Here is a 27,286-nt window from a genome sequence, read left to right as displayed (position 1 = left end):
AGAATTAGATGTGAGAAATTCAATGGGTTCAGCATACAAAAGAGTTTTTTTATTTGAAAAAAAATAATCGCTAAGATGAGCTTCTTCTCATGTTGTTATGGATCTTCTTCTCCAGTTATTCCTTCTGCTGCAACCATGGAGATCGAAGAGATTGGATTAAAGGTGTTTTTGGATCTGTGTGCAACACAGTTTTGAGAATATCATAATTAAAAAATAAAACGTTAGAAAATTCATTACTTTTTCAGCCGGTAACCGGTTCAAGAGATTGAAAAGTAAATGACGTGTCACCTATGCAAGGGAGAGTGACAGACCGCGACTGTTAGAGCAACTGCTCCTAGCATTGCTCTATTATATAATATAAATTAAATTTCTTTTACAAATATATCAATGATCATTTGGTTCATGAACCAAATTCAACGAGTTAATTATCGAATCAAGTTCCGAAATATGTTCGAGTGTGTTCGGTTCATTGCCAACCTTACATATAAACTATAGCGTAAACACAGCAGCCACGGTGCAACTGTAGGGATGATTATGATCACACTTGCGGTGTGTTGCCGTTGCAGACGCTACCACAACAATATTTTGTACTTTATTTAAAACTATCCACATGTATTATAATCACATTTCACACCACTAAGATTCTTACAACAAACTTTTTCAATACTTTTTAAAAACGTAACAATGGTTCGTCACACATGGAGGTTAATCATAGTCGTGTTCTGGTTTCAATCACAAAAACCAAGCTTAGGCGGAGAAGTTAGAGATTTGTGAAGAAAAGGGGGAGAAAACATGGATCTGGGAGGGACTGATTTATTTTTTAAATAAAATTTCAATCACCTTCACCCCAACCCGTTTACAGCTCCGTTGCTTCCCCCTGAACTGCTATGTGACCACCTGTTTATGCTTCCCCTCATTGTGCTCTGACGGTGAAATCAATTCCTTCACGACTCATTGAAGTGTTCCTCAGAAGGACAATTCACCACCTCCTACGTATCTCGTTGTTAGGGTTGTTATCTCAATTGAAAAGTTGTATAAGCAGCCCACTCGAATGCCACCATGGGCTACTCCATCTCACCGGGTTTGAGATTTAACGTCTTCGTGGTTGTTTTATTTGTTTCATTATTCTGTTTCTTTTTTCTGTTTTTAGTACTACTTAATTGGCTATAATGCTTGCGAAGGAATAGTTTCAAAGGTACTCCTATTTCGAGTTAGAGTTTTATGGAGGCTATCACTAAATTCAACGTCCTTTCAACCTTGGAAATGTCTTGTCGATACGAGGCAGAATTGGTCATTCTAGAGATCATAAATAGTCGGTTTGAGCAAACACCTGAAATATTTTTTTTCGAAGTTAACCCACTTGGGTTGGCCTGGTAGTATAGTGAATCTCTATTTATTATTGACTTATGGTCATATGAGTAAGAATTTAGCTTGGTTGTTAGGATTTTGATTTTGTTTTGCTACAGCCTGAATGCCTTCTTTCTTTCTTTTTGAGCAAGCTTGAATGCCTTCTGAAAGTTTAATATATACTTGATAAGTCCTAATCTATGAATGCCTGAATGGGGAATGTCCAGACCTACGACCATTTTGGTTGTATTGTCGCAATTTTAGAATTTCAATGGATGAAGCTTATTTCCTGTAAAAAAAAATAAAAAATATTAGTCTATAGACATATCTAAAAATCGTCAGATAATAACGAGATAATGTCAGTATGGAGGGACTATTTTGACTAACGAGGTGCACAATCAAGAACTTTTTTAGAATTTCAATACATTGATGGACTATTGTGCCTGCTCGTTGCACATTTACGGATCAAAATGACTATTACCCCATAATTAAATTCCTCATCAAATAAAAAAATCTATAACTAAATTCTAGTTTGTTTACAGCTAAATAACTTGTTAGCCAAGATAGGCACGCAGTCGAATTTAGGGTTATCTGAATTCCCCATGGTCATTGCAAGGAAATGCTTATCAAGCCAAGCAACTCAGCCGGTGCTCATTGCCAGAATATGAAACTGAACATTGACGATATTGTACCCTTGAAGACTGACTACCTCTGTGAGAACGAGACTTGCAGAATTGAAAATAGGAACTGTTTAAGTTACTACAGGAATCAGAAATGTATTTGTGGAAAGCTGTTGAACAGAGAAAAATCCCGGAAATTGAGAAAAGAAATTGGCTTGGTTAACGAGACTTCAACTTTTATCGTTTCTGATGATCTTTATGTAATGCCAAATGTTGTTATAACAAGTTTAAATCTCCTTCAGAAGCATGGAGTCAATGACATTGATGCTATTGATAAACAAGCCCTTAATATCAACATCAGCAAGAAAGAGGTATATATGTTTTCTTTGTATGACATATTTTTGTTGATTATTATTGTCTCTCTCACTAATTCTTAAATCTCTGATTTGAATAGGTAGTTGATCTTCTCAAATTGTCTTTGGTCTCAAAACTCCTCTGTCCGACTTTATATTTAAAAAGCAACAATCTGTTGAAATTGTAGTCCCAAGTAACCGAATGGAGGTTAATAATGGTAAAGAAAAGGAAGAATCTGATGAAATAGTTGTGAAAGTAGTGAGAAGAAAATCAAATAAGCAGATCTTGTTTATTGAAGCAGAGGAAGATTTTGCTGATTTTGTTTTTAGTTTTCTCACATTTCCCTTGGGAGGAGTGTTACTTATGCACGAAGGATTCTCTTCCTTAAGCTGCATTGATAATTTATATAAGAGTGTGACTGAATTGAGCTCAGAAAAATGGTTAAGGTCACAGTATTTCAAAAACCTACTAACTAATCCAAGCATTTCCATGCAGTCTGAACTCACGAACCAGATATTACCGATACCTTATAACAATTATAAGGAAAAATATATATTTCCATGCAGTCTTTTATAAGGAAAAATATATATAAGGAAAAATATATTTCCATGCAGTCTTTTGTAAGCTGCATTGATAATTTATACAAGAGCGTGACTGAATTGAGTTCAGACAAGTGTTTGAGGTCACAGCTTTTCAAAGACATACTAACCAGTCCAACCATTTCCGCTCAATCTGAACTCAGACACCAGATATTACCGATACCTAAAAACAATTATAAGGAAAAAAATATGTCATACAAATTTATTGATCCTAAATCCCCTATTTCTGGTGGATATGCTGGAGCATCATTAACGTTTATGGTGACAGATGACTTGATTGTGACTCCAATGTCATCCATTGATGGTATTTCATATCTTGAAAGAATGAAGGTTCCCCTTAGTGACGTGGAGGAAATGGTCGTTACTATTGGCCAGAAGGAGGTAAAAGGGAGCGTGTTAGTCTTTCATTTTAATATTTCTTATATTAGATTCATAACAACTCACCATATTTGATTTCATGTGGTTGCAGGGTCTCAGCATACTTAGAGCTTCATTGACCTCAAAATCTGCCTTGACAAACGGTCTCAACCAGTACATAGGTTAGTAATTATTCTCAAACAAAAATAGTCACTTCGAACATTTCACATGAACTTTTGTTAAAATGAAAGGAGTAATATTAGTAACAAAAATTTATAGAGACTAAACTTTGATGGAATTTTTAGAGTGATTAAAAATGAAAGTTGGTATATTTAGTGGGACCAACATATTTAACTCTTGTTTGTATATTATCTTTAGAGTTTCACTGATTGTGCCTTCATACTATTTTCATATTGAAATACTTATGTAAACTAACATAGCCATTATTTCACTTACATATTTGTTTATAAAACCATTAAGGAGGAGAAATTACCGACCTGTTACGTGTAGTACTAGTTTTCCTTGAAAATGTAATGAAAGGTAACCATAAATGGGATGTTCATATGATCTAGGGTAATGAGGAGTAAGGACATTTAATGTTGAGAAAATTGAGTAATTAAAAATGAACATAGAAAAAGAAGAGAAGTAAAGGAAGAAAAAAAGAACGAAAGGTGTGGAAGAAAGAGAGTGAGAGTCATGAAGGGTGTTTAATCTTGGTCACTTGTTTGTTATCAAGTTAATAATTTTGAATATGTACTAATTACTCCTTTATTATATGTGCATGTACATGGCAGGAAGTAGATCTGTTCAGGCTAATTTGCCATCTAATGCTAGCCCCCTAAAGAAGCCAAAGGTAGAAAAATGAAGCTTGAGATTAACCTATGGTGTGATAACTGATTAGGGGAGTTTAACTGATGGTGTTGGTGTTTGAAATGTGTGGTGTTGTTTAAGTGATTTGGATGATCATAGTTTATTTTGTGTTCTGTCATGGTTTACTTCTTGAGAAATACTAAGAGGAGTTTGTTCCTCTATTGTTATCAGTGTTTTCCTCTATTGTTATTGTTATCAGTAATGTAATTATCGTAATTTATGTGTGAAGATGATAGGTAAATGATAAGAAGATTCTATTTCATTGATAATTCTCATACAGAATTCCTAACATTTGTCCTAGAATTCTATTGGATTAGCCAATACACTTACAGCCAAATTCCTAACAAACTCATCAATCTTCTAGAATGCTTGTGTCGCTTGTCAGTTGTCACTAAGTTCTTCCATTTTCCTGGCTTGGTAATAGTTCTCTTGGTCATTCCTTGCACACTAGGCCCAACTGTTGGGTCCCTATCATTACTCTCCTCTTCAAAATCGACCTTGTCCTCAAGTAGAGCGCAATTCATCCCACTTCTCCCATGAAGTGCCATCTTGGAGAAGGCCATGCCACTGCACCAAGACAAAACGAGTAGGATTATTGTCAATGATGTGACTCTGAGACCTCATAATAGCTAGGTGGAAATTATGGGATGGTGATCAATAGAATGCAGAGGAAGCTGATCCACACTAGACAGGGGAGGAGGTGGGAGGGACAGTTTGTAGGTGACCTTACCAATACGCTCCAAGATCAAATATGGACCGTGATACCTTTTTGACAACTTGTGGTACTTGGAAACGGAGAGGGAAGTTTGTCACGACGATGCTTATCTGCCAATTATAAAAGTCAAAGGAGATTTTGGATTAAATTATTTATTATTTCAATTATAAACATCTTGTTACAATTCGAAATAACAAACAAGGAGAAAACTTAGGTACAACTTTTCGTATGGTTCTTAATTAAAAATACATATTTTTTTTGGATATAACAAACTTTGAGAAAATTATGGATTTGAGGAAATCATAGTATTTTTAGTTAGGAACCATACAAAAAGTACATAAGGAATTGTACCTAAATTTTCTCCAACAAACAAAATTACCCATCTGAGCGCTTAGTAAATACCCTCCACATAAATCCTTAGTTCTATTAATCGTTAAATTAAAACCCTCCAAACAAATCCTTTAAACCCTTCCTTCAAAATTAAAACCCTCCAAACAAATCCATTGAACCCTCCACACGCAGTTGTCTCCTTCGTCATCCTCTCCCATTCTTCTACGATTCCAATTTCTAAACCTAAGGTATTTACATGTGTCATCAACTTTTCAATTTTTAATAGTTTTCGAACTTTTAAGTATTGTTTCCTGCAATTGTAATTCTTTATCCATGCTTGTTGGATAAGTTATAATATTTGGGTTTGATAAATTTATTCATAGGATTATTAACAAAAGAGGAGATACCTAGGAAAGTCTTTTTTTATTCCGATCATTTTTGTTTTATCATTATTTGTAGATATTTTGTTGTTGTTGTATTAACTTGCATGTTGTGTGTTTGTCTAACTATGTTGAATGATATACTATATTGATTTGAATAAATGAATATCATTTTATTATTATAAAATAATATTAAAAAATAAAGAGGTATTTGAAATTTGGATTGAGTTATAAGTACTATATTGATACCGCTTCACTCATTTAATTTATTCATTTGATGGTGTAGTTAAATTTAGGGTGAGAGGATGGTGACCCAATCCAAGGCAGAGAAGACCTTCGAATTCAGATTCAAAGAATACTTACAAAGGTAATTACATTTACCTTCCTCTAAGAGTATTTGAACCCAAAACATCTCGAATTCAAGACCTGTCTTTTTACAATTAGACTAAATCATTCGCTTCACTCATTTAATTTAAGGACTAAACTGATTGCTTTTTATTTTTCAAATTATTTTTATTTTTAAATCAAGCACATCTATATTTCTATTGAGCAATGCTAAATCTAGCGACAATTATTTTCCCAAAAATTCCACGAACCGCATTTTCGCGTGATTAATAATATTTCCCTTTCCCAAAAAAAAAAAATCAATCTACTACATTTTAATTATCGTATTTGGGTTATACATGATTCATAAGGATATAATTAGTTTTTGTCAAAAAAAGGATATAATTAGCTGGGGTGATTTTAATAATAAAACTAGTATCATTTACTAAACATCATTTCCTTAAAAAAAACATCATTTTGTAGTTAGTGAAATAAATAAGTAGAATGAAATTCAATAAATAAGAATATATAAAAAATTGGTAGTACTTGCTCAAGATTTTAATGATCCATCATAATAATATCTAAACCTTTTTCCTGACCAATTACTACTTCTAGGTTCGAACCATAGACATCTCACTTATCTCAGTTATTCATTTTAAGAGGTGAATTTCTAACCACCAGACTATTTGACCAAAAAATGAAATTGTGTAAAAACTACACCCAAAGAAAGCATCCATTTTACAAGTTAATAATGATGTATTCCTAATTTGCTTATCTCAGGTTAATCTGTGATTTCTATCCTATGGCTGCTGGAAATTTAAGTGAATCAGTTGAACAAGGTGACGAAGTTACCTTGAGAGTCATGGTGGACAAAGAAATAAACAAAGTTGTGTATGCTGAAGCAGGGAAGGATTTTGTTGATGCTCTTTTCAGCTTCTTAACCTTACCATTAGGTACTATTTCAAGACTTGTGGCTAAGGAGTCAGATATTGAAGCAGTGAGATTTGGCAGCCTGAGTACACTTTATCAAAGTGTATCAGATCTTGATGAACACTATCTATGGTCCAATACCTGCAAAGAAATGCTACTCAACCCTAGAAACTCAATGGAGGCGTATTGTCAACAGCTCAAACTGAATATTGATGACACACCTGCGCAGTATTTTACATGCAAGGACTGGCAGTCTTGTAGGGGATTTATTAATGGGAGCCGTGTAACCACTTATAGAAATCAGAAATGCATCTGTGGAAGGCTTTTGAACAAAGCTGCTTCCGTCAAAACGGATTTGACTCCTGTTGCGAATGGCTTTGTTAAGGAAACTGCTACTTTTATAATTCGGGATGATCTTTGTGTGATTCCTAATGATCTTGGAACAAGTTTACATTTGCTTCAAACACACGGACTAAATGACATAGCGGATGTTGAGAAAAAAACACTAGTTATCAACAAGAAGGAGGCATGTTTCCTCGGTTTCTATATATCACCATCTTTGTTGTTGATTTTTTAGATGAATTTATATTATTCTTAAAATAAGTTTTTATTTGCGCAGGTAGTTGATCTTCTCAAATTGTCGTTGCACTCCAAAACTCCTCTGACAGACTTTATCTTTAAAAAGGAAAAAATTCTTGGTAATTCTAACCCAACGTTACGGTTTAGGATTGGAAACGGCTTACCATCTGATTCTAATAAGGGTATGAAGAATATGATTGTGAAAGTATTTCTAAGAAAATCAAAAAGAAAAATTTTGTTTGCTACAGCAGATGAAGATTTTGCAGATTTTCTTTTTAGTTTTCTAACATTTCCCATGGGAGGAGTGTTGCAAATGCTAGAAGGATTCTCTTCTTTAAGCTGCATTGATATTTTATATAAAAGCATGACTGAGTTGAATGCAGAGAGATGTTTAACGTCACAGGAACTCAAAAACAAACTAACTAAGCCTCGTATTTTTGCCAATTTTGAACTCAAGAACCAGATACTACCAATTGGAACGTGTCCGTTAACTTGCACGTTTGATAGTGGTGAACCCGCGAAACTTGTTGATCCTAAATCCTCTCTTTCTGGAGGATATATCAAAGGACCATTAACAATTATGGTGACAGACGACTTGGTTGTGACTCCAATGTCATCCATTGACGCTGTTTCATATCTAGAAAGAATGAAGGTCCCTCTTAATGACGTGGAGGAAATTTTCATTAGTATTGGTGTAGAGGAGGTAAATGGAGTGTGTGAGACTTTAGTTTTAATATTTCTTGTTTCAGACTCGTAACAACTAACAATATTTAGTTGCATATATGGTTGCAGGGTCTCAGCATACTGAAAGCTTCGTTAACCTCAACATCCGCTTTGACAAACGGCCTCAAGCAGTACATAGGTTAGTACAACATTCAACAAAACAAAACTTTATATTAGTATTTATAAAAGAAACATTCAAATCATTGGTTTTATACACTTGTTGCATAAAAAAAATATTATTATGTTAAATTATAATACATGTCAGCACTATAAGATCATTTCTATGTTGTGTTTCCTGCAAAATACTCTGAAATCTGGATTTTGTTTCTATATATTTATCATCAATATTCATTTAGCATGTATATCGCATCTGGCGTAGTACTTATTATTTCTCCATGTTATGATTGCAGAAAGGAAGTCCTCGTGACCCGAAGTTGGATCAAGAAGTATGTAAAGTCTAACTAAATATTGTTTCAAACAGGATTCAATTTCGGGTTCTCTCTCCAAAAAAAAAAATCATTGAATGAAGCATGGTTGTTGTCAAATTAATAATTTTTAATTGGTACTAATTATACTTCTTTATATCTGCATGTACATGGCAGGAAGTACAACTGTTCATGCTAGTTTATCATCCAGAGCTGCTTCGACAGATATTCCATTGTATAACCTGAAGAAGCCAAAGGAAGAAAAAGAAGCTTGAGCTAATCTATGTTTTGATAACTGATTAGGGATGGTCTAGAACAATCATGTCATCTTTTTGGTGTTTGATATATGTGATTATGTTTAATTTATTCGGATGGTCGTAGTTTATTTTCTATTATGTCATTTTAAGCTGAAAACGATTTTCTATTCTCTCTGTTACATATTTTGGTTCTTTCTGTTAATTTTAATTAAAAAATGTTAGATTTTCTTCATTTTCTTCTGGAATTTTTCTGGGACTCTTGTAGTTGAAAGGTTGATGGAGATGATATAAAGATGAAGAAGAGGAAGAAAAACCTAATGTTTTTGAATTAAAACTAACGGAAATGACCAAAATTTGTAACGGAGAGAAGTTAAGGGATCAAAAGAAATCAAATTTTAATTAAGAGACCAAAGTGATACTATCTAAATAGTTAAGAAACCAAAAATGTAATTTAGCCTTTATCAAATTTTACACTAAAGATGAGTGACTCTTTGTGTTATGTTTATAAGCTCAAACTATTGCTCCTTAGCGAAGAAAAAGACATGGTTGCATAAAAGTTTTTAAGTTTGAGAATTTAGAGAAAAATGAAATGAAATGACAAATTTAAAATGTCTATGTGAATTTTCTCAATATCAAATGTCATGCAGACTTTTAATAATGAAATTTGTTAAAAGAAATAACATTGTTTTTATGTAATTTTAGCTCAATTGGATAGGAATATTGTGTAATATATGTAAGAATCGAAGTTCGAATTTGAGACACATCATTTAACCACTTACTACTAAATAACATTTCATACTACATTGATTGATATTATAAGTAAAATTTTATTTAATAATTAGAGTATTTTAAAAGTGAATTTTTTAATATAAAAGTGATCTGGTGGAGTATAAAAATCAAACATAGTTTAATTAAATTGAAATGATTAATTTACATTTACCCACAATCTAACAACAATAGTTCTGTTGTTGGATTTTGCCGTTCGTTGTCAGCATCATGCCGTGTCTGTCTGTATTAAAAGCGTGGACCGTTTACAACGCTCATATCAATCTTATAGCATATCTTATTTTTTATAATCCAAAATTCTAATTCCTTAATGACAAAGTTAACTCAGTTAAACCCACATATATAATAAATAATACACCGTTCTCCATAATTTGGTCTCTGCCTAAACCATCATGGAACAACCTCTTCTATCAGGTACAATTTTCATTCAATTCTTGCCCATCACAATGTTCTTCAATAAATTTTCAATTTTTATAATTAATCTTGAAATTTAATGATGATTATGATTTTGGGTATTTTTTATTTTTTGATAAATTAGAACAAAGAAGTGATTTGGTTGGGAATCAGAGTGGAAAATGGAGCTCATATGAGCATGTGGGTCGAACAGGTTCTGCATATCCTGGAACTTGTGTAAGTGTTGATGAAATTCGATCTGCTGCTGCTGTTCCTTCTTCTGCAGGTTACTATCCTCCTGTTCATGGTGCTTTGGTTGGATCATCTGAGCCTGATCCTGCTGGTATGTTCTTTTCTTGTTTGTGTCTCTCTTTTCAATTATGATGGTTGGTTTAAACTTTGTGTTATGTTATGGTTCCTGGAAATGTTCAATAAACCACTATTGTTACCAAAGTTTTCAATAGTGGTCGAGGTCGCGTCAATTATTTTGCGATTTTAGCTGTTACGGGTGTTGCGTAACGGATTGCAGTCAACGTAGTGTGAATTCATCACAACATTGTACAAATCTTATTAAAATTATTCATACTATCATAAGGAATTAGAATTTTGGAGTAATGTATAATAACTTAATTTCTCATTGTTTCTTCATATTGTATAACTGTTGCTCTTTTTCATAATTTTGTAATGACTTTGTTTCTTCTAAACACCAAATTAACCACTGATAAATTCAGGTTTTAATGTTTTTAGAAGAGACAAGAGTATAAAAGAAAAAAATGTGACAATAATTTTGTTTTCTATGTTCACTGTATTAAAAAAGGAGAGAAACGGTATTGGACACTACCTAAACCTTTTTGTGGCCGGCTGTTTTCATGGTAACAGACCGTTTTTGAGAACCTTGATTGTTACACAATATGTGGTTTCATACAAACTGTTGTCAAATAGCAGCTATAGGATAGTAGCTCTGTGGAATTCAAACAAACTGCTATTTCCCTCGATATGCAATTGACAATACTGAATTTATGTTTAAGTAGGGGGAATTTCCTTTGTTTTACTTCGGCAATGTCTTTTGTAAGTATGAGGCAAATAGAGAGTTGCCAGCTTTTCTTGTTTAAGTTTTGTTTCAGAAGAGTTTTTGCCTAAAATATATTACCTGTTGCAGTACAAGCTGTTGCTTATCAAGGTGGATATGGAGGAGATTATGGTGGAACCAGACCTGAATTCCGAAGGTAAATTACTTGACTGTTTGTATGAAAATGTGTTTAAAGTAGTTCATAATATTGAAACTAGACTGTGCATGATGATATCTAATTTTGTGGTTGTATTTTCTGAAAGAAGTATTAGTTGCGGTTTCATGCTACTATGATATAGAGTATAGACCATAATATGGCAGATGTTAGTTGCTAAAAATAAATTTATTTTTGTGAAGTGTTGTAATGTTATCATCGATCAATATATCTAGTTTTCCCTGTTCTTAATTTCACTTTAGTCGTCCTTTATGGGTAAAAGCAGTGAGTTTGAACATTGTGTGTGTAAATGAGAAGAAGATAATAATTGTGGCGAAAAGAACAGGCCCAATAAAATTATATTACAATTAAGATTACGCTGTTAAACTACATAATAGATCAAGACATTATCAAGCTGCTTATTATTTGAAGTGTTGGCATTGTGATGAGTGATATTAGCTACTCTTCACTTTGTAGTAGGTATTATAGATAAACTTCTAATCATGTGTGGTTTCATTGAAATATGACTAGATTGTCTTGTTTCCAGTAATAGATCATGAAATTAGATTATTATTTTCAAGGCTTGTTCTGGTAAAGCTTAAAGTGTGTATGCTTTTCAATAAAGCCCTTTACGATTAAAAGTTCTTGAGTTGAATATTCCAGCACTATATTAATTAATAATCTTATCAAATGGCTAATCCACTTATAGGGAAACCTTGGATGAAGTAGAGATACGAGAGCTTCTCATTGATCATGTTGGTCATCGTTGTTGTTGGGGTAGCCGTCCTGCTCGAACATGGAAGATTCAGGCAGTAGAAGACTGTAATGTTTATGTTGGAACTCTGGATACGTTTATAGAAGAAAGGGAGATCATAAAAGAGACAGAGCCATACCCTGGGGGAAGTATTGATGGAAAGGATAAAGGACCTGAACTTGGTATTTGGGAATTGGATCTAAGGTCTCAGTTCCCTTTTCTATTTGTACCCTTCAGGGAAGTGCGTGAAAAGATTCCTCATTCTGAAGTTATTGAGAAATGCTCAGGTAAATTCTGGATTTACACTTCATATTCTCACAAATCGAATTTTCACGGACATACACTGCTATTTTCTTAATATTTCTTTTTACCTCCCCCTTAAAACCTTGGAAATTATTTTCAGGTTGTGCTGGGCGAGGAGGAATAGTCTGTGCTACATGCAATGCTGACGAAGAACCTGGACATTATAAAGAAAATCAGGTGACTCAGTGTCCTAGTTGTTATGGAAGGGGTTTGATTGCTCATAAAGATGGGTCTGACACACTGTGAGTATTTCTCATTTGCTCATAAATAGAATGAAATACTGAAAATAAAAATATTCAAATATTGAATTCAAGCTGAGGTCAAATATCTAGGCTGCATTTCTTTTCTGAAGCTGGAAGTTTTTTTATGCTCATAATTGACTTATTCCATTTACATGTTCTTGCAGATGTGTGAAATGTAGTGGTAAAGGGAAGCTTCCTTGTGCGACTTGTGGATCTCGTGGATTACTTAACTGTGAAACGTGTAATGGAAGTGGTTCTCTTTTAGCACGCAATGTAGCCATTATAAAATGGTATGTTAATCTGCTTGCGTCTTATATATGCACCTTTAATAACTAAGAATGTTAAAAAACACATGCTCCAATGGACTCTGGAATAAATTTATCCCTCAAACTTACAAAACTTTGCACAAACTTAATGTAGTTGTATATGATATATCATAATTCATACATCATCATCTGGAAGAATTACTTTAGTATGTTTATTTCAAGAATCATATAGTAGGTAAAATTTGTAATCTTTAAAATCCCATCCATTAAATACTTTATGTTTAAACTAGTGCGACATGCATTCAAAAGATCCTTATAGTAAATTGCATCAGCGGTTGTTATGAACTATATAATATGATCTATCCTTAATTATGGTTGAATGTTTTATTTGCTAAATGGTATGCACTGTCTATACAGTTTAATTTAAATAAACAGGGTCTTTAAGTCCATTAGCAAGATTGTATTACTCATATAGGAAGGTGAAATAACTGTAGTTTTTCAGCTTTCATTACTTTCCTGGTAAGACATGTACTTTTTGTTTATTACCTCTAGTTGCCACAGTTGTTTTCCGAAACACACATTCGTCAAAATAAGGGAACTTTGAACAATGTATACATAGCTATTAAGTGGGGAAACACAATTTTCAAGTGTCTATCTCAACAATTGAAGTAACCCAAAAGCATATATAACACTGTAATTTAAGCATGCTCTTGAAGCTGATGTTGGTATCAAAGGTTTAAAATGAATGTGCTGTATGTTGTGGTTGAATGCTGTAAAAAGATGTGAATGGTTAAGTAGTGATGATGGCAACACAAGATAAGAAAATCTTTAGCTTAAACTTTAAATTCTTGGTTGATGGGAGAGTTGTCTGACATGGTTTTCAGATGAATTGAACACAGGCATGCTAATCAAGAAAGTTGCAAGAGAGGTCCTAATATGGTTTGAAGTTGTATGAAATTAATACCAGAGTTTGTAGAAAATTTAACATATTATAGGGTTGATGGTTTTTAAAGATGTTAAGATATTGTAACTGTTTGATGGTACTTATGATGCGGTGACTCCACACAGTTAGGAACAAAGGCTTTTGTGTCAAAAAAAATTGATGTTTGAACATTACTGCTCAATCTGTTGTGCAGATTCAAAATATTTCACTAGAAATGAATTAGATTAAATATTGTGAGCCTTAAATGCTAATTTTAGTCATTATGCAATTTTGTGTATGTAATCTTTTAAGAATTTTGTAGTCCTACAGTATCATATTTTTCTTAAATTGACTTGTTTCAGCGACAATACTAATTTACAAAATGTTTGTGTGTTTGACAGGAAGACACTTTCAACTCGGAAAGTAAGTGCAACTAAAGGAGCGGCGTCAGTACCAGATGAAGTTTTCCACAGATCCAAAGGAGTTCAATTATGCAATACCCAGGCTCACCAATGCACTCCTGCCTTTTTTGCTGATTCTTTTTTTCTCAACATGTTCTCGTCTGAAGTCATTGCTGATAGAGCTCAAGTACCTGCCACTGCAAGAGTCATTTGTGAGAGACATACAATCTCGGTTGTTCCGGTAACTCGCGTCACCATGTCTCATCGTCGGCAATCCTTCAGTTTCTATATTGTAGGAAATGGCAGGGAGGTTTACTTAAAGGATTATTACCCCTCTAGATTTTGTTGGGGCTTGTGTCCTTGTTTGGAGTGGTTGAAGTTGTAATGTGTAAGGTTGTACATGTTTTTATCTATCTATGTATGTTTGCATGTTCTCTTTTGTTCGTTCTGAATAATAACAGAAGCATGTTTTTTGGTTTGAGGGGTTTGTAGATTACCTTTGTTGTATTATCTATTGGTTTGTACGAATCACAGCTATGGATTATATTTATTTATGAAATAAAGCCAAATTCAAGTGGGTCCAGTGCAACTGGTGAAACTTTGGATTTTGTTCTTATGTTGTTTGTTTATTTTATTTTCATGGTTCAGTTGGTTTGCTCATACTTGCTGTAACTTATGTTCTTTCAATTTGTGTTAGACTTTTGTGGATTACTTTTCTCCTAAGATACCTAGCTAGGAATTGTAAGACAAGCAGAAACATTTTGTAAGAATAATATAATCACTGGGGTAACATCTAGCATGCCGCACCATCATGTGGATTCAAAAAGTTTGCTGGTTTGTGTTTAGAGTTCTAAATCGTGTAGTATGGGGGGATCATCGATGGTGGTGGCGAGGAAGACCAAGAAAGGACGTGGCTGTGGTTTGGGAGGGGGGAAGGCCGCGAAGGATTGTGCGTGAATGAAAGGAAGAGGAGAAAATATGCCCGCCTTCACATGTTGTATTTCCACACTAGGCCAAAGCATCTTAAGTCTAGTAGAGAAACTGAAACTACCTTTGTCTGCACTATACATGAGGAAGGTTTTATGACATAAGAGAACATGAACATTAGAATTTGCACCATAAACTCCTACACAAACTTGAAGTTAATTTGAGGACTCTAACCAAGTCAACGTACCGGAAAAATTATTCAAATTGTTTTTAGGAAAAATAAAATTTGTTCATATTGTCGTTTAACTTAATTTTAGTTAACAATTTAGTCTCTTTTTTTTCTACGTTATTTTGGTCTTTCACACATAATTAAATGTGAATTTCAAGCTTCAAATATATGGTTATCTATCCCTAGATCTCAATCCTTAATTAGATCCTTGTTCTAAGAGAAATAATCCTCCTTAATGAGAACCTTCACCATAGAATTACTATCATTTTGAGGCTTATGACTTCTAAATCCAAAGAATGCTTCATTGTTGGAGGTATATAAAATTGAAAAATGTTTTTTTTTACATAAAATTTTGACAAATGTTAACTTTTTTTGTTATTGTCAAGAAAGTTGTGAAAATTAATTTGCAATTTTCCTATGAGATTGGAAAATGCAGACTACAATAATGTTTAAGAATAGATTAAAAGATATGCATTGTCAGTGTAAAATTGTTTTACACTTACAACCAATCACAAATCGTCAACACAACATACATATCTACCTTTTACTTTATTCTTATTAAAAAAGTTCAAACATGATGTAGCAACATATAACTTAAACTCTTAAAATAATCATGGAGGGTGCGAAAAGAAGTTAACGTAAACCCTAAAACTCTTATGGGCAGTTAAGAGTTGGGCCTAAGGCCCATATCAAATTATCCAAAGTCAAAACAATCCCTAGGGTTTACACAGTTCTATAAATACCTAAATTTCATTTCTTCTCCACATTCAGCCGTAAACAGAGAACCCTCTCTTTCGTTACAATTCATCAATTACCAATTCCTAGGTATAAATCTGTTTATCATAATTTCAATTTTTACTCTCGTTAGCATCAGTGATGAGATAATCCAATTTGTTATCCTTGCACTTTGATTGTTAGTGAAGAAAATCATGGGGAATTATTACTCTGAGATGCTCTTTTCTCTTAAGTTTTTTAATTTTTATTTGTTTGTTAATATTTTCCTATTTGATCTATGGATCTGTGATGTTATTTAATACTGCGTTATCTATCTGAAACCTCACTAGAGGATTTGAGGAGAATTTAGTTTACTGAGATCCAAAGTTATAGGATATAAGTATAAACTTGTTTTTGTTTTTCTCTGTTGTTGTTAATGGAAGATGAATATGATGAAAAAAATAATGAAAGATATCTGAAAATCAAATACTTTGTATTTGATATGATCGAACAAAATTATCGCTACGTTCTTTCTGATTCATCTTCCATTGATTTAATCATTTTCATTTCAATTTAAGTTTCTGTCTCTGAACCTTAATTAGAGAATATTTGTTGTTAGTTGCATATTGGTATTTTTTCAGTAAAATTCAATAAAAAATGGTTGCTAATGTGAGATTTACTTATGGGTAAATAAGTGTGTCTAATCCCTTTTTATAATCAAGATTAATTAGGTTTTGTGTGATTTCTCTGAATGCATTGTGTGATTTGTTATTGTATATTGTAAAGATATTAATATTTTCTGGATGGTTTTTTGAACCAGTGATGGATCCTCTGCCTGAGCCTGTGAGTTACCTCTGTGGTGACTGTGGAGTGGAGAATACACTGAAGTCAGGCGATGTTATTCAGTGCCGGGATTGTGGTTACAGAATCCTTTACAAGAAGCGTACCCGTCGCATTGTCCAGTATGAAGCTCGTTAAGAAGATTATGAGGACCATGACAAGTAGTCATTGTGAATCATTTTAAAACAAAGAATTTGGTGTGTACAAAACTTAAAGAGTAGTTTTAAGTAATGGGATGATCTTTCTTATTGTATTTTGATGGTATTGTGGAAATGAAATCCTAAAACTTGAGTATGAATTTATGTTTAGTAGTTTGCATCTTTAAGCTCATGGTTATTTTCTATGTGTGGGTGGGTTGCTATTGTTTTGAAAATACTTGGTTTAGTCCTTTTAAAAATCAACATCCTAATTGATCCTTGATTTTGGAAAAACGTTTTTCATATTGTTCGTAGTTGGAAACAAGTGTATTATAAAGTTAATTTCAAGAGTAATATATAAACTCAATGTCATGTCTCTCATATTATAAGGTAGGAATTTTTTTTTCAATCGAACTAAAACACATACAAATAATTGTAACATTATTTAAAATTGAAATATATTTTAACAAACTTCCTTTTAGAGTTTACGACCTATTATTTTTCAAATATATGTGAGGATATAGTTTAGTCATAGGAATTTTAGATAAGCTAATCATGAGAATATCTATTTTTTGTTTGGTATTTTTTTTTTTTCAATGGTTTTTTGGTTACTTTAAAACTTGTTTTTTTTTTTTTAGAGGAAGTTGATTTAAATATAAAAAATAAGATATGGTGTTAAAAAAAATCTTAAAAATATGGGCTTTTAACGAGTCGGTTTGGGCGCATGGGTTTTATCTAGTTCTAGGGTTTTATTTAGTTCTATAAATATTAAAAGCCACCACACTTATTTGGTAATTACAACCACTCCCTCAAAAGGTATAAACATACGCGTTTCAATAGTTTATGATCGTTTATGCGTTGTTTCTTGCAACTAATTCGTTATCTTTGCACTTTAATTTATTCAATAATATTAGGGTTTAAATGGTTGGTAAAAATTATAAAAATTATCCTTGAATCAAAATTACAAATACTTCTTTCTTTTTAATTAATTTGATCTCTGGATCGGTTTTTATTTTAGGTAGTTGATTTATTCCCGAATGTGTTCTTGGCCGGTAACTTTAGCCAATTCATACATTTAAGGACTAAAATTACTTTTGCTCTCTTAATTTTAAATTGGTCCATCTATAAAATAATGCAATGAATTTTTAAACTAAAAAAGATTGCTAGTTAATAATTTTAGCATTTTTTATATAATTGATTAGATTAGATTTACTAATGGCTTTAAGCATGTCTTTTATAATTGATTAGCTTAGATTTACTAATGGATAAATAATACACTGTCTCAAATATATTGTAAACCTTTGTGATTGAGTGAAAATGGGACCTCACAAAGTTTAGTTGTGTTCGTGTATTTTCTTTGAATGGACTACCTCTTGAGTTCATGATAACATGTTAGTATGTTTTCTGAAGGTCTATTACTTAAACCAGACATGGATCCTCCGCCACAGCCCATCAGATATCTCTGCGGTGATTGTGGAGCCGAAACTCCCCTGTATACAGACGGCGTTCTTCAATGCTGTGTCTGTTTTTATAAAATCCTTTACAAGAAGCGCACGCATCGCGTTCTCCAGTACGAGGCACGTTAAGAAGATTGTGAGGACCTTGACAAGTAATCTCCATGAATCAATCATCAAAACTTCCAAAAATATGATACCTAAATTTTAAGAACACTTTTTAGTAATAATGGAGTAGTAGTAGTAGTAGTATGAATGAATTTTCAGTAGTTTGCACGGTTAAACTTCACATATTGAACATGGAGTATGGTCTCTTAATACTTTGAGATACTCTCAAATTTAGTTCTTTAAAATATGAGTTTTCTACATTTGGTCCTTGATTTCTGAATAGCGTTTTCATATTTATTCTTTTGTGATTGCTCTTGATTAAATGTCATGTTACTTGATGATGTTTTTGTTAAGTGCTCTATTGAGAGTCTTATGAAAAATACAAAAAACAGGTGAGAAACATTTTTAGTCAGTTCACAACCAAATATGAAACTATCATGAGATTCATGCAATATACCTTTTTTCATCAAGTTATCTTTATTGGAAATCTTATTTTGAATAAGTCTCCATACAAAAACCATCATTTTCAATGAGATGGGTCCAGTTCAAGCAACATCAAATTTCCTTTACTCTTCAATCACCGATCTCTCCATTAATACTAAACAAGCTTCTTTAATTGAAATTTATTCTTCGACCACATCCATCTATCTTCACCATTTCCTCGTATATTTACTCTTAGGATTTTCCTTTTGAGCTCCTCTTCCGACATGGATTCTATGGGACTTACTTAACTCCCTTCTCCGTCTGAAATTCAATTTCCACTCATCATTTTTATCGGACAATGATTGGCAAAGAGGGGTTTGAAAAAATTGATGAAGAGTTAAAATATTCTCCTATCTTCGCGCATGTTTGGTTGTGCGGTCGGGAGAGTTAATTTTGGTTAAAAGGAATTCTGACTCTAAGTGTTTTGTGTTTTGATATGTTCATGTAAAAGTGAGCTGGACTATAGATTTGTGTGTGAAAATCATTTTTGTAACCAAAATCTACAAATCATAGCTTCAAGCAGAATCAATTATAAAGGCGGAATTAATTCTACTCGATGACAACCAAACATATTAAAATCAATTTTACACATCCAAAATCAATAATGTCCCTCTAGAACGGGAACCAAACATACACGAAGTCACTCCTCTCTCCCCTCTCTCTCGTAGAGGATTCTCCTTCTATCTTTTATGTCTTCTTCTATCTTTTTACCATCTGTTATCTCTATTCCCTGATTAGATTGATTCCATCTTTGTTTAATTTCTCGTCTTGATTGTAATTCCCTACTTGTAAATCAATATTGCATTTTATTCATTTTCATCCATCTGTATCTTTGCTATTTCCTGTTGGGACGTACGTAAATTCTCAACCCTTACAATGTACCTACAAATATCCCAAAGTACACTAAATATCCGACTAGAAACCTTCAAAAAATTAATTTATTATTATTATTATTATTATTATTATTATTATTATTATTATTACTATTATTATTATTGTAATATTTTTTTTATGTTAATCTTGAAGTGTTTCAATTAAATTCAAGTGTTATGTAAAAAGTAGCACTCTGCATTCCAAGTGTGCAAAACAGTGTTTAAAATCACTGTTTTTTCACGCACGTGCGAAGGGCGTCAATTCACACGCGCGAGACGTGGGCAACATATTTCTACTCTCTTTTTATATATATATTTTTAGGTTAAAAAAGTTATTTCTTATAAATGTAAAGTTTCTTTATTTGTGTTAAAGGGGCAAACAAGTTAGTTCAATATATTTAAGAGACATTCTATAATTGCTTTTATTTTTCTATCATAGTGTTTCAATTAAATTTAAGTGTTAAAAGAGACATTCCGGATGTGCATTCAAGTAAGTGTTATTTCTTATAGCTGTAAAGTTTTTTAACGATTCTATAGCTAGTTAATTTTATTTTATTTTTTGAAAGAATATAGCTAGGTAATATTTAATTGGTTTAAAGAAAGATTGAACTTTTAACATTATAAAGCGTTCAAAATCTTTTTAATTTCTTACGTGCATACTTAGTGGGGAAATATAGCTAAACTTATGAAGTATGTTTATGCTATGATCCTCTTTATTTCTCTATTTCTTATTGCAATGAACGTTCACGGTATGCCATTTTGCATTTTTTAATTCATTAACAATGTTTTTTCGCATTTGATTCATAACAATCTTATATTCGGTTTTTCGAATTTCAGCACTTTATGTATGTCGTAGTGTATCTGATTGTCCAGAAAACTTTTGTGTGCCTCCTTTGACTATCCAGTGTATTAATTACACATGTATATGTGATGATCCTCCATATGGTGAACCGGAATATGATAACAACGATGATTTTGTGACTTTGAATAGAGAGAAAGCAAAAATAAAAAATGAAGAGATGATGATGAGAGAGAGGGACATGATGATAGAGATAGAGACATATAGCGTCGCAGATGATCTAGATCCTCACTTATAATTATATCGTATGAGAAGAAGACCAAAGAGAATGCCAGATGCCTGGCAACGAAGAATGATTATTTCACTAGTATAATATCTAAGAAATATAGTTTATGATAAAATATTTGATGATATGTAATTTAATTATTGTGTTGGCACCCACTAATTGGGTGTAGTTTGTTGTTAATTTTCCTTTCCAAATTTTATATACCATGCATGATATTATGTTTTTTTTTGAGGAAACCATGATATTATGGTTTTGTAATTGTACTCTAAAATTATGGTAACTAAATGAATAGAAGTAATAAATAAAATTATTTAGACTGTCTTCCTCTCTGTATCTCAATTGGTTAAGAAGATGGTGTCATTCTTAAAAAAAAAAAAAATGATTGTCTCATATCCTCCTTGACATAGGTTCAAAACTTTGATTCGACAAAATATTATTACTTTTATTTTGAGTCGTTTTTATGTCTAGTGTTATTTATATATATATATATATATATATATATATATATATATATATCAAAAGATTCTACCGTAAAACTTGGTTTGATCCTCTAAATATGTTGAATCGATCTGGATAAAACATATCAATGTATTTTTTTATTTTTTTGAAGAAGCTAAATTAGTCCATCCAAAATAGTACTGGAGAGAATCCAATTTGAGATCTCGAGAAGGAGCACACTCCCTCCCAGATCTCAAGTCAATATCACTATGCCAACCCAAGTGGGTTTTATCAATGTTAAATGCCTCTCTCATCAATGGCAATATGTCATACGTGGCTATTTGGATTTGGGGAAATACTTGGGTTTGAATGAAATCACGGTACTACCTCTTGCTCAGCAAGAAGCCACCCTTTGTAAGTGAATGCAATGCGATGTGGAGGTGAGTTATTAGATTTCCAGACATGAAGAAAAACTAAAGCATGATATTTTTCGTACCACAAATTTTTTAGTGAGACATTTTGGTGTACTATAATCAAGAACATTGCTAAAGCCCTCTAAGCCTACCTAAGTCTGCTTCAGGAATTAACGGCAGAAGTCAATGGATTAGTAACTGTCGAGTACGACTCATATTCGCTAATATGTGGACACATACCATATCGGAGCAAGTTGAACTGGACCATAGTATTTAAACAAAGCTTTGTACTAGTAACTCTGAAACACTCTAATTCATTGCATAATAGAATATTACAGCAGCCGCATTGTTGTTTGTCGGAGATGTAGGTCGCATTGGCCTAATTTCGTGATCAATTATTGTGTTCTTGTGTGTTAACAAAATTATGCAGCAAATGGAAATCAATTTATCAAAAAAAAGTGAGCTACATATTACTAGTTGCCAAGCAATAATGATCAAAATAAATTTGCTCCACCTACTAGACTATACCAGGCAAAGTCACATGACTATGTTATTACTATTTGAGAAAACATTCACAGAACATACACATTCAGAGAGGCTATTTAATAACAATATGCCAAAATGTTATAAATGCTTGACAAAGGAAAACTTCAATATTAAAACAACCATAAACAAGTTCAAGGTAACATTATAGGATGCAGTGTAATCTACAGAGGATAAAATGCTTGATATAACATAAATAAAATGAACCCTATAGGTTGTAGTGTTGATAGAAGTATTTCTGCAGTAACATATATCAAGTGACTAGTCATTTTATGCAGAAATACTATAAGTTGAATGCAGAGAGCCAAACAGCATGATTTAAAGATGCTATAAAAGAATTCCTATACAACTGCATTATGTGGCAGAATATTTGGTTAAATGTAGCAGAATATGCAAACAAATCAAAGTTCTTGTTAATCAAACAGCTATATGGTTTTCTAACTGATAAAAATTCATCTCATAGAAGGAATGAAGGAAAAGATCAATCAAAGAAAGAGAAGTAAAATGATGATGTAATTTGAGAAACCTAAAACGAAACGAAGTCGCAATCTAAATCTTTGTAGTTGAAGTAATTTCATGGACACAATGTCATTCAAGAGATGAGAAATAATATGCATAACACTATTTTCCTTTAGTTTCCAAATTTCTTTAAAGTTCAATTTCTTAAAATTATAATTTATATTTAAAGTTACAAAATGGCATATCAATATAGAATAATTCTAACTTATGCAGACGGTCATAATTAACAATCTCTATGTGCACAGTCACAGTGAACAGAAGTGTAATGCAGATAAGGGCCAACCTACATTGTTACCAATGCCATGAAGCAATCAATGCTATGAAGCACAAACACTCCTCGGGTTAGGCGTGTCCCGGTGTCGGACACATGTTGTGCCCGACTCCGACACTTGTAATTACACTGAATCATGCAATTTTTTCAAATTATTAGCTGTGTCGGCGTGTCAGTGTCCGTGTCGTGTCCGTATCCGTATCCGTGCTTCATAGAATCAATGTTAAATAGACAGACAGATTTTGCTAATTTTCTACTCCATACAACAAAATCTTGTCAGCTAACATCATATATAACATAGACTTAGGTTTGTTAAAAAAGAAAAGCAATCCAAGTAACCTTTAATGCATAAAGAATGGATCTCAATTTGCTCAAAAATAGACAATAACATAAGAAAAAGTAACTTAATTAGTTCTTTATCAAACTACAAACACAGCAAAACCTGAATACAAGGAACATCGATTTACAACACACACGCATCCAACTAGTTCGATCTTTAGATCTACTCCTTACCATCTTTAAGGGGTTTATCAACAACAATGTTCACTTTCTTGTACTCGCAATCTACCGGCTGCATAACACACTCCTCAGGCACCACAGGACGTCTATTACCAAACATCGTCCACAAATAAAGCACGGTGAACGCCGCCAATGCTCCACATCCAGAACCAAATATCATTGCAGCAAGAATTCTTAAAACACAATCACTCCTCGGTTTGTCTGCCGGTGGACTGTATGTGTTCTTAGCATAATAAGCTTTTGTATCCATCGGCTCAGAATGCATCCAATGTCGAAAATGCCTTACATCAAAGCTCCATGAATAGAGAAAACATGCTTGAGAAGTTTTCCCTTTCATTGAACTAAATCCTGCAAAAATCTCCTCAGTTGTCCAATTATACGACAAATCAACCGATTGCCATAACAACGGATTAACCGGCTTTGAGTGACCATATCGGCTCAACCTAACTTCCAAACGCCTCGAATTCGAATCATAATCAATCCAACCATGCAACTTTCCACCATTTCTTATAACCATATTAACAGAAGACACATTGATTCTCTTAACAGGAACAGAATCACCAACATCAATAGCCATACCAAAACTATCAGAACTCTTATTTCTAACATCTCTTGAAGCAAGAAACTCAACAGCAACAACCTTAGAATCCTTCTTCTTCAACCCAAAAGAATCATTACCAAAAACCTCACCTTCATAACCCTTTGGAACCATAACAAAAGCCAACCCATTTCCATCACCAAAAGACAATGAAAACTCAAAATAGCTTGAAAATGACACCAACAACTTTGGTTCATCCTCAACATCAACAACCCTAATAGGTTTCTTATACATAACTTTCCCATTTCCAGAATCACCATACCCAGAAAGCAGAACTTCAGAACCACCATTAACAACTTTTGCATTGCCATAAAATCCTAAAACAGACTTAAAGTTTGGATCTTTACCAAAATCATTGAAGGAAAAAGATGAAACAGGATCAAAAGCATGGATTTTTAAGCACAAAATGAGGATTGTGAAGGGTATGATGAAGAATGTGGCCATAATTGAAGTGGGTTTGAGGTTAATTTTGGGGGGTGTGAAGTTAATTTTGGTGGGTTGAAGTCATTAGCATCAAAAGGGGGATTTGTTAATTTCTAGGGTTTGAAGAAGAAGAAAACTGAGGAAGAAAGTTAAGAATATTGGGGAAAGGAAAGAAAGTTGTTGAAGTTGGAGGTTGTGAAAATTAAATACGTTTTAACTGTTTTTGCTCCATTTGTTTGTTGCTGCATTGGGTGCACTTTACTTTCACTTTCTTCAGTGGTAGACAGTGATGGGAATGCAATTAAAAAGGTATTTAATAATACTAAGATATTTTATATTTAATGAATTTCTTCTTTTAAAAAAAGTAGTTAATCAATTTATGCTTTTTATTTAAGAAATAATTAAAAGATATTTAATTTTTAAATTTTAAGCTTTTTTTTTTTACTGTAAATGTCCTTTTTCTATTAACCTGGTTCAAGAAAGTATGATAATTTGAAATTCGACCATGATATAGTAAAGCATCGAAAATTATTTCATCTAAAAATTGAATTCAAATTCTCTTAAATATATTGTCATTTGATAAAACTCATTAACCACGTGAACTAATTGCTTGATTATTATTTTTTTTTATTTTGAATCTCTAATGATAAAAGAATGTTTGTAATTAAAATGTTTTCATTTTCAAAGTAGTATAACAACATCAAAAATAATTTGAAGAATTTGTCTAAGCCTTCTAAAATTCTTCTCTAATACATTTTTTAAGTTCTCTCATATTAAGAAAAATTTGTACTATGAAGAAAAATTAACTCTTCAAAGTCTTTATTTCTTTTTGCTTACTCTTCAACCATATGTGTCGCGGATAATGTTGGTTGTCCACCTTTGGTATGTGGGCTTATGTGACACGAGCTTCGTGAACTCCTTACATGAGGAGCCCTTTGGAACTTATCAGTGGTTGGGCATCGACACATGCCCGAACAGTTTGTCATAAACTTATTTTATAGGTTTGAGACAAGCCTTTCAAAAGTCTAATATGATATGTTAGTCTATTTAAAAACTTATTTAGTATGAACATAATTAAATAACAAATTAGATATATGTTTAAATAGATTTTAGGTGCGTTCATTTTAACTTTTAAAAATAAATTTTGTGTTAGAAAAATCTAGAGACTTTTTTTAAAAAAAAAAATGTTTAATTAGTTCACGTGTTAACTCATTGTTTTACCAAAAATGATTTTAGGAAAAGCTAATCCTAATAGGTTTTTATTTTAAAATCAAAATAAATTTCTTTTAGAAAACAATTTTTATAAAATTTCTAAACAAACACTTAAAAATGATAAAAATAATTTTTTTTCCTTCTAAAATTAGATTTTTCTAAAAGAATCCGAAATCAAAACAAATTATATTTATCTATAGTTATCATGATTGGTGGCAACATCATTTACTTTATATGGTGTTCATTTGTAATTTGTTTTGTTTCGTCGATGTTCCCTTAGTTTGGACACCTTGATCTTATATACACTCTTGGTTGATTTGCTTCTTGCACACATTGTACGGGGTGGAAAAAAAAATGAATATTTTGAATGTGTTCAACAAAAGTTTAGTTTGTCAAAAAAAAAATGCACCCATACTCTTAAAATGCGTTCAACAAAAGGTTGAATTCTGACTGTTTAGTGGTATCCACCGCTAAGTATGACTTGACTACTTCAGTGTAGTGGATAGACTATGAAGAAAAAAACTTGAATCATGCACTTTTCAAGAGAAGAGAATCTAAATATATTAGAAAAATGAATATTTTGGATTTCTACATAAATAGCTTCACATGATACACGTATGATGTCTTTTTCAAGTGTACAAAATACTTACCTGTTGAATTGTTGGTGCATCTCTTTCCATATTTAATGCCACAACAAAAATAAGGTTTTTTTTTTTTTTTCTTATGACAAGTGACATAAAAAATAAGGTTATTTCTTTAGATATTCGTTTTTAGGAATCTTTTTAGATATAATGAAAATATCAGTCGGGATTTTATTAATTTTGTTTAGTTTAAGGTACATAGTTCTCGTGAGTTTATCTCAATTGATATGGACAATGTATAAAAATATACAAGGTTCGGAGTTCAAATCCCGACCACCACTTAAAAAAAAAAATTAAGGTACGTTCATATATTCATGAAAATTAACCATAGATTTATTTAGAGGACTGCTAGCCAACAGTGCACCCTTAAAACATATTTTTTCTAACAATATATTTTTATTAGATAAAATTTATTTAGTCCCACCAAAACATGTGAGAAATTTAAATGAGAAATCTTTCAAAAATATATCATTAAAATGAATGTTCAACAAATATTAACGTTATTTCATTTATAAATTAGTTTAAAATTTATGTAGTCCTACCAAAACATGTGTAGAGCAATTTAAATGAGAATTTTTTCAAAAATATTAACAAAGGGAACTGGTTTCAACTTATATAAAAAGATGTTAAGTTAAAAACCAATTCACTCACAAGATTCCTTTAATATGTTTTTCAAAAGTTTATTTTTGCATAGCCTTAATTTATTTATTTTTACTTTAATTTAGTTTTCATTATATTGATAACATATAGTAAAAAGGAA

At 32.3% G+C, this 27,286-nt stretch overlaps 6 protein-coding genes and 3 non-coding genes across 9 annotated transcripts; 8 read left to right on the top strand and 1 right to left on the bottom strand.

Moving 5' to 3' along the window:
- The first annotated feature begins 6,698 nt into the window (after nt 1-6,698).
- On the top strand, nt 6,699-8,828 carry LOC25498672 (uncharacterized). The gene is made up of 4 exons (XM_013593605.1): nt 6,699-7,352; nt 7,446-8,108; nt 8,198-8,267; nt 8,731-8,828. Exons 1-4 carry the CDS (start codon nt 6,699-6,701, stop codon nt 8,826-8,828), a joined length of 1,485 nt encoding a protein of 494 aa, XP_013449059.1.
- Nucleotides 8,829-9,810: 982 nt separating this feature from the next.
- On the top strand, nt 9,811-14,716 carry LOC25498671 (protein SSUH2 homolog). The gene is made up of 7 exons (XM_013593604.2): nt 9,811-10,010; nt 10,135-10,332; nt 11,149-11,215; nt 11,922-12,253; nt 12,370-12,511; nt 12,676-12,801; nt 14,101-14,716. The coding sequence occupies exons 1-7, from the start codon at nt 9,989-9,991 to the stop codon at nt 14,483-14,485; spliced, it is 1,272 nt and encodes a 423-aa protein (XP_013449058.1). The 5' UTR covers nt 9,811-9,988; the 3' UTR covers nt 14,486-14,716.
- A 1,240-nt stretch (nt 14,717-15,956) lies between these two features.
- Nucleotides 15,957-17,140, top strand: LOC25498670 (DNA-directed RNA polymerases II, IV and V subunit 12). The gene is made up of 2 exons (XM_013593603.3): nt 15,957-16,081; nt 16,791-17,140. Exon 2 carries the CDS (start codon nt 16,793-16,795, stop codon nt 16,946-16,948), a length of 156 nt encoding a protein of 51 aa, XP_013449057.1. The 5' UTR covers nt 15,957-16,081; nt 16,791-16,792; the 3' UTR covers nt 16,949-17,140.
- Nucleotides 16,121-16,212, top strand: LOC112416879 (small nucleolar RNA snoR26). The gene has a single exon (XR_003007392.1). It is a non-coding gene; the product is annotated as a small nucleolar RNA snoR26 (small nucleolar RNA).
- Nucleotides 16,268-16,356, top strand: LOC112416880 (small nucleolar RNA snoR27). Its single transcript, XR_003007393.1, has one exon. It is a non-coding gene; the product is annotated as a small nucleolar RNA snoR27 (small nucleolar RNA).
- On the top strand, nt 16,412-16,514 carry LOC112416858 (small nucleolar RNA R32/R81/Z41). The gene has a single exon (XR_003007369.1). It is a non-coding gene; the product is annotated as a small nucleolar RNA R32/R81/Z41 (small nucleolar RNA).
- Nucleotides 17,141-18,170: 1,030 nt separating the features above from the next.
- Nucleotides 18,171-18,676, top strand: LOC112416233 (DNA-directed RNA polymerases II, IV and V subunit 12). Its single transcript, XM_024769393.2, has one exon. It carries the CDS (start codon nt 18,345-18,347, stop codon nt 18,531-18,533), a length of 189 nt encoding a protein of 62 aa, XP_024625161.1. The 5' UTR covers nt 18,171-18,344; the 3' UTR covers nt 18,534-18,676.
- A 1,779-nt stretch (nt 18,677-20,455) lies between these two features.
- On the top strand, nt 20,456-21,180 carry LOC25498668 (uncharacterized). Its single transcript, XM_024771538.2, has 2 exons — nt 20,456-20,613; nt 20,702-21,180. Exons 1-2 carry the CDS (start codon nt 20,550-20,552, stop codon nt 20,959-20,961), a joined length of 324 nt encoding a protein of 107 aa, XP_024627306.1. The 5' UTR covers nt 20,456-20,549; the 3' UTR covers nt 20,962-21,180.
- A 2,288-nt stretch (nt 21,181-23,468) lies between these two features.
- On the bottom strand, nt 23,469-24,939 carry LOC25498667 (L-type lectin-domain containing receptor kinase VIII.1). The gene has a single exon (XM_013593600.3). The coding sequence runs from the start codon at nt 24,692-24,694 to the stop codon at nt 23,636-23,638; it is 1,059 nt and encodes a 352-aa protein (XP_013449054.1). The 5' UTR covers nt 24,695-24,939; the 3' UTR covers nt 23,469-23,635.
- Between the last annotated feature and the right edge of the window lie 2,347 nt (nt 24,940-27,286).

Source organism: Medicago truncatula, chromosome 7 (genome assembly GCF_003473485.1).
Source record: "Medicago truncatula cultivar Jemalong A17 chromosome 7, MtrunA17r5.0-ANR, whole genome shotgun sequence".
NCBI lineage: Eukaryota > Viridiplantae > Streptophyta > Magnoliopsida > Fabales > Fabaceae > Medicago > Medicago truncatula.
This window is presented reverse-complemented; position numbering and strand designations above follow the sequence as displayed.

Bases quoted from the DNA above. Each gene is read 5' to 3' on its own strand.
- LOC25498672 (XM_013593605.1), top strand. From the start codon at position 6,699: ATGGCTGCTGGAAATTTAAGTGAATCAGTTGAACAAGGTGACGAAGTT. The intron at 7,353-7,445 runs GCATGTTTCCTC...TTATTTGCGCAG, and splicing joins TAGTTATCAACAAGAAGGAG to GTAGTTGATCTTCTCAAATT. The intron at 8,109-8,197 runs GTAAATGGAGTG...ATATGGTTGCAG, and splicing joins TTAGTATTGGTGTAGAGGAG to GGTCTCAGCATACTGAAAGC.
- LOC25498671 (XM_013593604.2), top strand. From the start codon at position 9,989: ATGGAACAACCTCTTCTATCAG. The intron at 10,011-10,134 runs GTACAATTTTCA...TTGATAAATTAG, and splicing joins GGAACAACCTCTTCTATCAG to AACAAAGAAGTGATTTGGTT. The intron at 12,802-14,100 runs GTATGTTAATCT...TGTGTTTGACAG, and splicing joins AATGTAGCCATTATAAAATG to GAAGACACTTTCAACTCGGA.
- LOC25498670 (XM_013593603.3), top strand. From the start codon at position 16,793: ATGGATCCTCTGCCTGAGCCTGTGAGTTACCTCTGTGGTGACTGTGGA.
- LOC112416233 (XM_024769393.2), top strand. From the start codon at position 18,345: ATGTTTTCTGAAGGTCTATTACTTAAACCAGACATGGATCCTCCGCCA.
- LOC25498668 (XM_024771538.2), top strand. From the start codon at position 20,550: ATGAAGTATGTTTATGCTATGATCCTCTTTATTTCTCTATTTCTTATT. The intron at 20,614-20,701 runs GTATGCCATTTT...TTCGAATTTCAG, and splicing joins TATTGCAATGAACGTTCACG to CACTTTATGTATGTCGTAGT.
- LOC25498667 (XM_013593600.3), bottom strand. From the start codon at position 24,694: ATGGCCACATTCTTCATCATACCCTTCACAATCCTCATTTTGTGCTTA.